Here is a 12,812-nt window from a genome sequence, read left to right on the forward strand (position 1 = left end):
AGTAAGGTCCACACAATTAAAAGTGTTTCTGTAACTGTGTTACTGCCTGAATCTGCTTATTTTACATTCTATTACCCTTTAAATTATGAGGTTTTTTAAAAAGATTTTATTTATTTATTCCTGAAAGACACAGAGAGAGGCAGAGACATAGGCAAAGGGAGAAGTAGGCTCCCTGCGGGGACTCGATCCCAAGTCCCTGGAATCATGCCCTAGCTGAAGGCAGACGCTCAACCACTGAGCCACCCAGGTGTCCCAAATTATGAGTTTTAGACTTTAAAAAAAATCATTAGGGGTGCTGGGGTGGCACAGTTGGTTGAGCGTCCCACTCTTGGTTTTGGCTCAGGCCATGATCCAGGGTCCTGGGATCTAGCCCCATGTCTGGTTCCATACTCAGCATGGAGTCTGCTTAGGATTCTTTCCTCCTCTCCCTCTACCCTTCCCACTTGTGCTCTCTTTTCTCTCTCTCTCTAAAATAAACAAATCTTTAAAAAAATAATTGTTACAGTCATTTAACAGAAAACTCCAAATTAATCTAGAAGGAGAAAGATATAGAATAATTGTCATGAAATAAGGCAATCTAAAAACTATTTCTGGGTCTGTCACACTACTTCATAGGATGCAGAATCAGAAAACCTAGTATCACATACTAAATAAATTTGGTGAGATTAGAAGTTAATTTAGATCTCAAATTCAAGAAGCTTTAATATAGATGGAAACGTGAATTGTGATATGGCATTTTTTTACTTTAATATAAAATAATAAAGTCACCATTCAAAAAATGGAGTTACATTATTCTTATAGAAAAAGTCCTATCGTATAGGATATTGATATCGTATATTGTGAAGTAGGTAATAGAGGGTGAGGTGGGTGAAAACTTGGTGGAAATACCATGTAAGTTCCACTGTGTATCCCATTCCCAATTCTGCCTTTACTGAGATCACATTGGTAACATAAAATCAGTCACTGAGGGAATATTTAATACCAAGGAAATGAGCAAGTGTTAGAAATAAGTGCTTTTTCTTTTTCAGAGTCAGTTGTTAAACATTTACCTGCTCAACACTACTTTATGTCTCTTCTATTCTTTGAGTCCCTCCTCCCCTTTTGCTTTTTTTTCATGAAATTGATTTGTTGGACAAACTAGGTCATTTGTCCTACAGAATGGCCCACATTCTGGATATTGGCCTTATTTCTTGTCTCATTACACAAGTATCTCCAGAGTCAGACAGGTCTAGAGTCAAAATCCAACATTACTAGTAGCTGTGTGAACTTGGGCAAGTCACAATCTCTGATTCTCAGTCTCATCATTCATAAACTGAAGATAGTGCCATCTTGTAGGGATTTAAATATGAAAGTATGCAGTATACAGCATTTATTTTAAAAGGGTACCTATTAGTTCAAACATTCTGACAATCTCTTTCTTGGCCTATTCTAGAGCCACCCAACTGGATATGAAATAGACCTAATTTTGAACAATCTTAAGACTTTGCTTCTACCTTCCTTACATCCCTTAATATACTCCTATCCTTTTATTTTTATAGCTATTTGTGAATTTATCCATACTAAAACTGCAAGCTCTTTATGAGTAGCTTGCAAAAAAAATACCCCTAACAGGGAACCAAAAACTGTATCTGTTGAATAATATTTTGTTCTTTTTAAATTTTTTTAAATTTGTTTTTATTGAAGTTTGATTTGCCAACATATAGTATAACACCCAGTGCTCATCCCATCAAGTGCCTGTCCTCAGTGCCTGTCACCCAGTTACCCCAACACCCGACCAACCACCCCATCCACAACCCTTTGTGTTGAATAATATTTTGAATGCCCTTTTAAAATCAGGCTTTGCATCAGAAACTTTCAAAACCATTTAGTCAATCTTCATTATTGACTTTGAAAAAAAATTCCACCTAATAAATCTAAAAATTATCAACAAATGCATACAGATGATATGTCTGTACATTTACCCAAAGATACTAATAGCGTTTAATGCGACCCCAATAAAGCATAGGTATATAGCATAAATCTAAAGTTTGTTTCATTACAATTATGTTAAATTTAGCATGTTATATAGCCCTAAACCAGAATTAGTTTTCAGTTGGTAAAGTCGTCACATGAAATGTGACAATCTAGGAAGTAAAAAGAATAAAGTTATACCTACACTAGTTACTTTACGGTATATTTGAGCTGCATTCTGACACTCGGAATAAGGGTACTCTGAAGTAGCCATTTCCAGCATACACATTCCAAAAGCATAGACATCTACAGATTCATCGTAGTGTTCTTCATACATCTCTGGGGCCATAAACTCAGGAGTCCCTACAAAATAACACCACATCCACATCTTTATTAAAAAGAAAAATGAAAAAAAAGAAAACTGTATCCATCAATATCATAGGAAGGATTGAGGGTTTGCCATAAGGATTATCTGAGTTAATTTCTGCTCCCTAAACCAAATTTATAAAAATTGGCAGAATATTTTCTATATCTATATAAGTATGTAAGGAATTTCCCTAACTTTCTATACTGATAAATTATAATTTGTAAATGCTCAAGATCAGGTAATGATTTCTAAAATCTGTCTTTATTTCTATCCTTTCTTTATAATTTTCTAAACTAAATTAGTAAATCTTCTTTCTTAAATCTTCAGAACCTTTTAATAACCTTTAGTATACCCCACAAAAGAAATACACTAGGATGTCTGAAATAAGGAAATATGTAATAGATATTTCAAAGCAAATTCACATTCTAGGCCAGGAGTCAGCAAACTTCTCTGTAAAGAACCAGAGAGTAAATATTTCAGAGACAATGGTCTCTGTCACAACTATTCAACTCTGCCAATGTAATGCAAAAGCAGCCACAGACAATACATAAATGAGTGGGTAAAGCTGTGTTCCCATAAAACTTTATTTATGAAAATAGGCAATGGGGCCAGATTTGGCTCATGAGCCATAGTTTGCTGATCCCTATTCTAGACATATACAGTTAACAAAATCTCTCTTTATCCAACCAATAAACTATAAAATTTTAATCACCAATGACACTCTTAGCAAAAGATGTTCTCATTAAGGTGGCTAGTCCAAGATCACCAATCTTCACAGATCCAGTGGGTCCTGTGATGAAAATATTGTCACACTTCAGATCCCGGTGAATAATGGGAGGAGTCCTAGTGTGCAAGAACTGCAGCCCCTTTAAAATTTGCCTGCACCAGCTCCTTAAGACCTTTGGTTTCATGACTTTAAATCGTTTTAAGTACCTATGCAAAGAAACAAAAGACCACATGTAAACAAACACAGCTAGCTTATTATATGAGCACTATTAGGGTAAATCATGTAAGCTATTCTCAGTGCTATGACGCCATCACTGAGTTGTTTTCTATTGTCTGTTACAGAAAAATCATTTTTTAAGATTTTATTTATGTATTCATGAGAGACACACACAGAGAGAGAGAAGCAGTGACATAGGCAGAGGGAGAAGCAGGCTCCCTGCAGAGAGCCTGATGCAGGACTCGATCCCAAACCCCAGGATCATGACCTGAACCAAAGGCAGACACTCAACCACTGGGCCACCCAGATACCCCTAGAAAAACAATTTTAAATATAAGGCTTCATTCTTAGAGAAGACATCCTGCCAAGTTTAGCAATTTTTTTAGCATTTTTAATTCAAAACAAGAATCATTCTAATCAGAGTAACCTTTTGTGGAAGGGTAGCACAATTTTATAAAGAAAATCCTTCTCTACTTTCTAATAACTGCTTATATAAGGTCACCAGGGGGTTTAACTAGGTGAAATTTTAGTGCAAAGATGCTAGGAAACAGAAAAAGTATAACCCACATTTAATAGTTATAAATAAGTGATTATACCATTGAATGAAAAACTATAGTCAGAAACAAAATAAACTATAATTATACAGTACTGCTCACTAGATAGGTGAACCTGACCACAACCCCCATCTTTCATTATTTTTACAAAATGACATTACTTCTTTTTAAAATAGTTTATTTATTTATTCATGGGAGACGCAGAGAAAGGGAGAGGCAGAGACATAGGCAGAGAGAGAAGCAGGCTCCATCCAGGGAACCTGATGTGGGACTTGATCCCGGGACTCCAGGATCACGCCCTGGGCTGAAGGCAGGCACTCAACCTGAGCCACCCAAGCATCCCAACATCCTAAATTTTTTAACCTGTCCTGAGACATAGTCACTAGATTCAGATGCTACAAATTCTCTAATAAACAACTGTTAGGACTCTGGAAAATTATTTCCAAATAAAACTTCATTGGCACTATCAGGGTCAACTTACGTCTTTAAAGTTCCTGATGTCATAAGTTCAGTCACCAATACAATACATTTCTTTCCTTTTAATATAGACTCCCAGGAATCATAAAATCGAACTATATTGGGATGTTGGAGACCCTTTAACATTTCTGCTTCTTCCTTGAACCTTTGCTGCTCAGCTTTGGTTAATTTCCGGTCCTGAAATGGAATAAGAAGCTCCAAATTAGAATCTAGAAATTTGCATGCACATTTCTAACATCATTCAAATGTGTGCTTTATTTTGTTGTTTTCATTTATGTATATATTTATCTTCAACTGTAAATTTTTCTCAGGACCTATATAATCACTGACATATTTTATTAGGTAGATACTTTGACTCCTGCCATTCAACAATGCAGTAGCTGTTATAGTTCAAAACTATGTTATAAACCCACCTGCAAAATAAATCAATAACTTAAAAATCAATCTTATATAATAACTAAACTTTCTGTGGTAATCATTCCACAATATACACATATATCAAATCATTATGTTGTACACATCGTTATATGTCAATTATATCTCAATAAAACTGGAAAAATAACTAAATAAAATTTCCTATGCTGGAAAAGAAAAACAATATATCAAAATGAAAAAAAACAATAATCAAAACAAATAGGAAGTTTCCCCAAATCCTTAAATTTCCACATCTATAGGGTCTATAATGTCAGGGCAAGAATAATCAAAATGTTAGACATGTAGACATTTATGGTGGTTAAATATGTGAAATACCAACATATTTCCAGATGTAAATACAAGATTACCATCCAGTAAAATACCTTCAAACAGGAAATGAACCTCTAATCTGCTACATTAAATGCTAGAAGTCAAAGGAACAATGTTTACAGAATTCTGAGGGAGGACTGTAATCCTAAAACTCTGAACCCAGACAAGCTACCAATCAAATTTAAAAGGGAAAAATAAACACATTTTCATGAAAACAAGGACCCAAAGTATACCATACCATACAGCTTTTCTGAAAATACTCAAAGAATTTCAATAAAAATATGGCCACATAAAATTATTAGCAAAGGAGAGTGTGCCATACAATAAATAGTATGAAATTTCCAATAATGCTTACTTAGAGTCAAGGCTAAGTAATCCTGGTTAATGTGGTTAGAAATATTGAATGAATTTTATTTTTAAAAAAGATTTTATTTATTTATTCATGAGAGATATGGAGAAGAGAGAGGCAGAGACACAGGCAGAGGAAGAAGTAGGCTCCCCGAAAGGAGCCGGATGTGGTACTCAATCCTGGACCCCAAGATCACGCCCTGAGCAGGAGGCAGACACTCAACCACTGAGTCACCCAGGGGTCCCAAATAAAATAAAGAAAGAAGAAAAGAGAAAGAAAGGAAAGAAAAGAAAGAAAAGAAAAGAAAAGAAAAGAAAAGAAAAGAAAAGAAAAGAAAAGAAAGAAAAGAAAAGAAAAAGAAGAGGAGAGGAGAGGAAAGAAAAGGAGAGGAGAGGAGAGAAAAGAGAAGAGAAAAGAAGAGAAAAGAAAAGAAAGAAAAGACCATCCATTCTATGTTGAATTGTCATCGCATCTTTTTAAAAAATCACTTGACTGTATCTGTTTGGGTCTATTTCTAAACTCTGTTCTGTCCCATTTATCTTTGTGCCTATCTTTGCCAATACCAAACATGTCTTAATTACTGTACCCTTGGACTAAGTCTGAAAATCAGTTAACATGAATTCCTTAAAGTTCTTTGTCAAAATTGTTTTAGTATTTCAGTTCCTTGCCTTTCTATGTTAATTTTAAAATCAGTTTGTCAACAACAACAAAAATTCCCACTGGGGTTTTGATGTAATTATCTTGAATTTCTAGGTCATATGGAGAAAACTGACATCTCAATATTGAATCTTCCAATAAACCAATCCATTTATTTGGATTTCCTTTGATTCCTTCTATCAATGTTTTTCTTGGCTTTCAGCATACAGATTCTGCACATACTTTCTTACATATATACTTAAGTAGTTTTTTTAGTACTACTGTAAATGATACTTTTAAATAGCAATTTTGGGATCCCTGGGTGGCTCAGCGGTTAAGCACTTTGGCTCAGGTCGTGATCCTGGAGTTCCAGGATCAAGTCCCATATCGGGCTCACTGCATGGAGCCTGCTTCTTCCTCTGCCTCTCATGAATAAATAAAATCTTTTTTAAAAAATAGCAATTTCATGGTAACATTTTTATACACTAATAATAAAATAGTAGAAAGAGAAATTAAGAAAATTCCATTTACAATTGCACCAAAAAGAATAAAATACCCAGGAATAAACTTAATCAAGGAAGTGAAAGACCTATACACTGAAAACTATAAAACATTGATAAAAGAAATTAAAGATGACACAAATGGAAAAATACTCCATGCTCACAGATAAGAATTACTAATGTTAAAATGCCCATACCACCTAAAGCAATCTACAGATTCAATGCAATCTCTATCAAAATACCACCATTTTTCACAGAACTAGAGCAAAAATTCCTAAAATTTCTATGGAGCCATAAAATATGCTAAGTAGCCAAAGAAATCTTGAGAAAGAAAAATAAAGCTGGAGTATCACAATTTGATTTCAAGATATACTACAAAACTGTTGTAATCAAAACAGTATGGTCTGGCACAAAAACACCACATAAATCAAAAGAACAGAGAGCCCAGAAATAAATCCACGCTTATATGGTCAATTGATCCATGACAAAGGAGACAAGAATATACTATGGGAAAAAGACAGTCTCTTCAATAAATTGTATGGGGGAAACTGGACAGCTACATGCAAAATAATGAAAATGAACCACTTTCTTACACCATACATAAAAATAATCTCAAAATGGAATAAGGACCTAAATGAGACCTGAAACCATAAAAATCCTAGAAAAGAACACATGCAGTAATTCCTGTGACATCAGCCATAGCAACACTTTTCTAGATAGGTCTCCTAAAGCTAGGGAAACAAAAACAAAATAAACTACTGAAACTATATCAAAATAAAAAGCTTCTGCATAGCAAAGGAAATCATCAATAAAAAAGTCAACCTACTAAATGGGAAAAGATATTTGTCAATGATATATCTAACAAGTGGTTAATATCTGAAATATATAAAGAATTCACGTAATTCAACACCAAAAAAAAATCAGATTAAAAAATGGCTAGGGTCACCTGGGTGGCTCAGTCAGTTAAATGTCCAACTTTTTAATTCATCCCTGGTCATGATCTCAGGGTGGGAAGATCAAGTCCCACATTGGCATCCATGCTCAGTGCGGTGTCTGCTTGGGATTCTCCCTCTCCCTCTGCCCCTCCTCCCTCACTCCCCACTTGCATGCTCTCTCTCAAATAAATAAATCCTTTTAAAAAATGGCTAGAGAATCTGAACATTTTTCCAAAGATGACATACAGATGGCCAACAAATAAAAATATGCTCAATATCACTCTTTATCAGGGAAATACAAATCAAAATCACACTGAGATATCACCATAATCTCTCAAAATGACTATAAACAAAAAGAAAAGAAATAACTGATGGTGAGAATGTGGAGAAAAAGGAACCCTCAAGCACTATTAGAAGGAATGTAAATTGGTGCAGCCATTCTGGAAAACAGTATGGAGGCTCCTCAAAAAAATAAAAATAATGACCAAATAATTCCAATATGGTATGGTATTTACTCCCCCAAATTAAAACAGTAATTCAAAACTATACATGTACCCCTGTGTTTACTGCAATATTATTTATAATACCCAAGATATGGAAGCAACCTAAGTCTATCAATAGAGGAATGGATAAGGAAGACATGGTGTATATTACACAATGGAATATTATGCAGCCACATAAAAAGGTGAGATTGTGCCATTTGAGACAACATGGATGGACCTAGAGGGTATGATCCTAAGTGGAATAAGTCAGACTCAGAAAGACAAATGCCACATGATTTCACTCACATGTGGAATTTAGAAAACAAAACAAATGAGTAAACAAACAAAAGCAAAATTAAACCTACAAATCCAGAGAACAAACTGATGGTTGCCAGAGAGGAGGAGGTAAGGGAATGGGCAAAATGGGTAAAGGGCAGGGGAAGATACAGGCTGTAATGTTGTTTTTCTTAATGGATGTTATCAGGTTATGAAAGTTCCCTTCAATTGCAAATTTACTGAGTTTTGATCAGAAATGGATACTAAATTTCTTCAAATGTTTTTTTCTGCATCTATTGAAATGATTGTTTTTTTCTTCTATAGTCTCTTAATACATTGAATTACATTCACTTTCAAATTTTAAATAATCCTTGCCATCCTGGGAAAATGCCATAGTCAGTCATCACATGTTATCCTTTCTGTATATTGCTGGATTTAATGTACTAATGTTATGTTCACGAGGGATATAGGTCTGCAGTTTTCTTGTAATGTTTCTGTTTTTCGTATCATGTGGGAAGGGTAAGGCTTGACTCTTGCTCTGCTGCCTTGAGGCAATCATTGCTCTGAGAAAGTATACAAATTATGGCTTGGACCTTCACCTTGTCATCCTATACCTTCTATCTTCCTTCTATCTTCTTTCTCTAGAGAAAAGATATTAGAGACTGAGATTTTCCAAGTATTACATTCTATCATCAACAGGAAAAGATAGTTATCTCTTTTACAAAGTACTGTTTATTTTCTTACTGATTTTGCTAAGACATCCACAATATTGAAAAAAATGATGATAACAGCTATCACTGCCTTTTATTGTATTTTAATTAAAAGTATTATTATCTCACATCTTACAATGCTTATTGTTTTTGTTTTTGCAAAGTTTAACATGTTGAAGTAATTTCCTTACATTCCTACTTTACTTTTATTTTTAAATTAGGAGGGGCTGCTGAATTTTATCAAATGTTTTCTCAGCACCCACTGATGTGATCATACGGTTTCTTGATAGGTTCCTGATACAGAACTATTAAAATCTTCAAGGCCTACCAGGTGCAGCACATTATTCTTTTGATCCACTGGTGAGTCTTATTTGCTAATATTTTGCTAAGGATTTTAACATCTATATTCATATGTAAGATTAAGCTATACTTTTCTTTTTTGTACAATATAAGGATTTGTATTCAGATTACACTGGCCTCATGAAATTAACTGGGGTTAAATAGTTTTAATATTGGATTCACTTGTCACTTAAAGGTTACCTAGAAATTGAGCTCTGAATTTACTCGCTTTCTGTTTTTGAATTACAAGAAAATTAAAACATAAAGAGTAAGGTATAACAATCAGCTTTGTTGAATTTTAACATTTTGCCAAATTTACTTCCATTTAAACAAGACACTTAAGACATAGTTGAAGTCCCCTAGGTATCCCTCCTTGATTCTATCCCCTTCCTTCCCATCCCAGAAGTAACCATCTGAATTAGGTTTTTAATCCATGCATGTTTTAAAAATATTTTTATTATAGGCTTGTATCCATAAGCAATATAATTTTATAAGTGTTAAAGCTTCATACAGGTGGTTATCATGTGTTCTGTTCCTTTTGCAAATTATTTTGTTCAATATAACATTTTTGTATTTACCTACTTTGATATGTATAACAGTTCCAGTTTATTTATTTTAACTACTGCATTGTATCTCATTATATAGTTCTTCCACAATTTATCCATTACCCACTGATGGACATTTGGGTTGATTCAAGTTTTCTCTATTACAAACAATGCTGCACTGCATACTCTTGGGTGCTTCCTTGTCCCAGTATTAACAACAACAACAAAAAGAATTTAAATCACCTTTCTATAATAACCAGCCTATTCAACTTTTCTACTCTTTCTTGAGTACATTTTGAATTATACTTTAAGAACAAGCCATTACTTAAGATTTAAAATGTGTTGTCAATGTTATAGGTAGAATCTAGATGGTGGATATAATGGATGTCCCAGGCAGGTCTTTCAACTTTGCTCTGTACTTGAAATGTCTCATACGAAAATATTGGAAAAATTTTGTTGACAAAGTTGCACATCATGTTCTCTTATACTTCTTTGACTCTTTTCCAAAGCACTGCTATATTTCATTTGTCATTACTTCTCACATGTATTTTTGCCCTCTTTATTAGGTTCATTAATCATTTCTCAGAAAGCCAAAATGAGTAGAATTTATCGTATTTTTAAGTTTACAATTTTTTAATTAATTTCAGTTATCTTTAATTCCTTCTTCCTTTAATTTGCTTTATTTTGTTATTTCCCTAATCTCTCAAGGGTACAACATCCCTTCTAGTTATTATTCATTAATAATGAAGACATTTTAGGTAATAAATTTTCTTCTGGGTATAGTTTATGCAATGATCCACAAATTTTGTTGTAATGTCCTCTTTTTCATTGCTTTCTTGGTAGTTTATAATTTCAGTTTTGATTTGACCCTCAATCCACAATTTATCTAGAAGTGTGACTTCTGATTTCCAGTTAAGAATCTTTTGGTTGTTTCATTATTTCTAATTTTACTGAGTAATACAAAATATAAAATCTCTTTTCTTTAACTTAATGTTTTCTTTAGGCCACATAATTAAACAACTTTTTAATAAAAAAATATATATATTCTCCTTGAAGGATATAAAGTAATATATAGCCATCAAATGACTATCTAGTTCTTCTATGTTTATTCTCTTTTTGCCTACTAGATCTGTCCTATTTTGAAATAATAGGACCTGAAATCTCCTACTATAGCCACATGTTTATCCATTTTCCTTGAATCCATTACAGGTTCTTAGTTTAAATTATCAGCCAAAATATTTTTTGTGCCTATGGCTCTTTTATACATCTTCTTAAACTGTGAAGTAAGTAATTTCATAAAATCCTGTTTAATGCTTTATTTCCTTGCTTCTGTGATAGATATTAATATTAACACACCTCTCTCTTTCTTGTTCATACCTTTATTTTAACTTTTCTTTACACTGTCTTAAGTATGATTTTAGTAAACAACATATATGGGCTGTCTTTTTTTTTGTAAATTTATTTTCTATTGGTGTTCAATTTGCCAACATATAGAATAATACCCAGCGCTCATCCCATCAAATGCCCCCCTCAGTGCCCGTCACCCAGTCACCCCCACCCCCCCACCCACCTCCCCTTCCACCTCCCCTAGTTCGTTTCCCAGAGTTAGGAGTCTTTATGTTCTGGCTCCCTTTCTGATATTTCCCACACATTTTTTCTCCCTTCCCTTATATTCCCTTTCACTATTATTTATATTCCCCAAATGAATGAAAACATATAATGTTTGTCCTTCTCTGATTGACCTACTTCACTCAGCATAATACCCTCCAGTTCCATCCACGTTGAAGCAAATGGTGGGTATTTGTTGTTTCTAATGGCTGAGTAATATTCCATTGTATACATAAACCACATCTTCTTTATCCATTCATCTTTTGATGGACACCGAGGCTCCTTCCACAGTTTAGCTATTGTGGACATTGCTGCTATAAACATCGGGGTGCAGGTGTCCCGGCGTTTCACTGCATCTGTATCTTTGGGGTAAATCCCCAGCAGTGCAATTATGGGCTGTCTTTTAAACCCATTTGACAGTCTCAGTTTTTTAACAAGTAAATGCAATACAAACATATTTGATTTTGTACAGGATATACTTAATTTTACTTCTTCCATCTTATTTTAGGTTCTTCATATATTTTACTATTTTACTTATTATTTCTATTAACTTAGAAATATATCACATTTTTTTCATGAATAAGTAGTAAGCTTCCTTTTCCTGGCACTCAAAATCAAACACTAAAGCTCATTCAGTAAAGTTGCAGGATACAAAATTACATTCAAAATTCAGTTGTATTTCTATAAACTAAAATTAATAACCCAAAAAGAAAATTAAGAAAACAATTCCATTTACAACAGCATTAAAAAGAATAAATATGTAGGAAGAAATTTAATTAAGGAGGTGTTATTTTATAACACTGAAAACTACAAAACATCATTAAAATTAAAGAAGACGTAAATAAATGGAATTTAATTGCTGGAAGGCTTAATATTGTTAAGTGTCAATGCCAAAGGAGAGCTGCAAATTCAATGTAATTCCTATCAAAATCCCAATAACATTTCCTGCAGAAATGAAAAAAAATCCTAAAATTCATGTGGAATCTCGAAGGACCTAATACCCAAAAAATCTTGAAAAAGAACAAAGTTGGAGTTCCTCACTTCAAAATTTACTATAAAGCTAGAGTAATCAAAACAGTGTGATACTGGCATAAGGGCAGACAAAAATATCAGTGGAATAGACTACAGAACCAAGAATAATCCTTCTATATATGGTCAAATAAATGATTTTCAACAAGGATGTCAAGATCATTCAATGGGGAAAGGACGGTCTCTTCAACAAACGGTTGGGGAAACTGGGTATTTGCATGCAAAAAAAAATGAAGGTGGATCCTTACCTTACATCATATACAAAAATGTATTCAAAATGTGTTGAAGACCTAAACATAAGAGCTAAAAATAAAAACTTCTAGAAGAAAGCAGAGGGGACTGCTTCATGACGTTGGGCCCAACAATGC

At 33.8% G+C, this 12,812-nt stretch overlaps 1 protein-coding gene across 3 annotated transcripts in view; it reads right to left on the reverse strand.

Moving 5' to 3' along the window:
• WNK3 (WNK lysine deficient protein kinase 3) overlaps positions 1-12,812 on the reverse strand; it is a 160,777-nt gene that overhangs the window by 106,212 nt on the left and 41,753 nt on the right. For all 3 annotated transcript variants that reach the window (XM_038587520.1, XM_038587521.1, XM_038587519.1), the window contains exons 3-5: positions 4,296-4,468; positions 3,030-3,250; positions 2,156-2,313 (exon numbers count right to left, since the gene is read on the reverse strand). In XM_038587520.1, the coding sequence (XP_038443448.1) occupies positions 2,156-2,313; positions 3,030-3,250; positions 4,296-4,468 (552 nt within the window). The remainder of the gene's footprint in view (positions 1-2,155; positions 2,314-3,029; positions 3,251-4,295; positions 4,469-12,812) is intronic.

The sequence above is a fragment of the Canis lupus genome, chromosome X (genome assembly GCF_011100685.1).
Source record: "Canis lupus familiaris isolate Mischka breed German Shepherd chromosome X, alternate assembly UU_Cfam_GSD_1.0, whole genome shotgun sequence".
In the NCBI taxonomy this organism is placed as follows: Eukaryota; Metazoa; Chordata; class Mammalia; order Carnivora; family Canidae; genus Canis; species Canis lupus.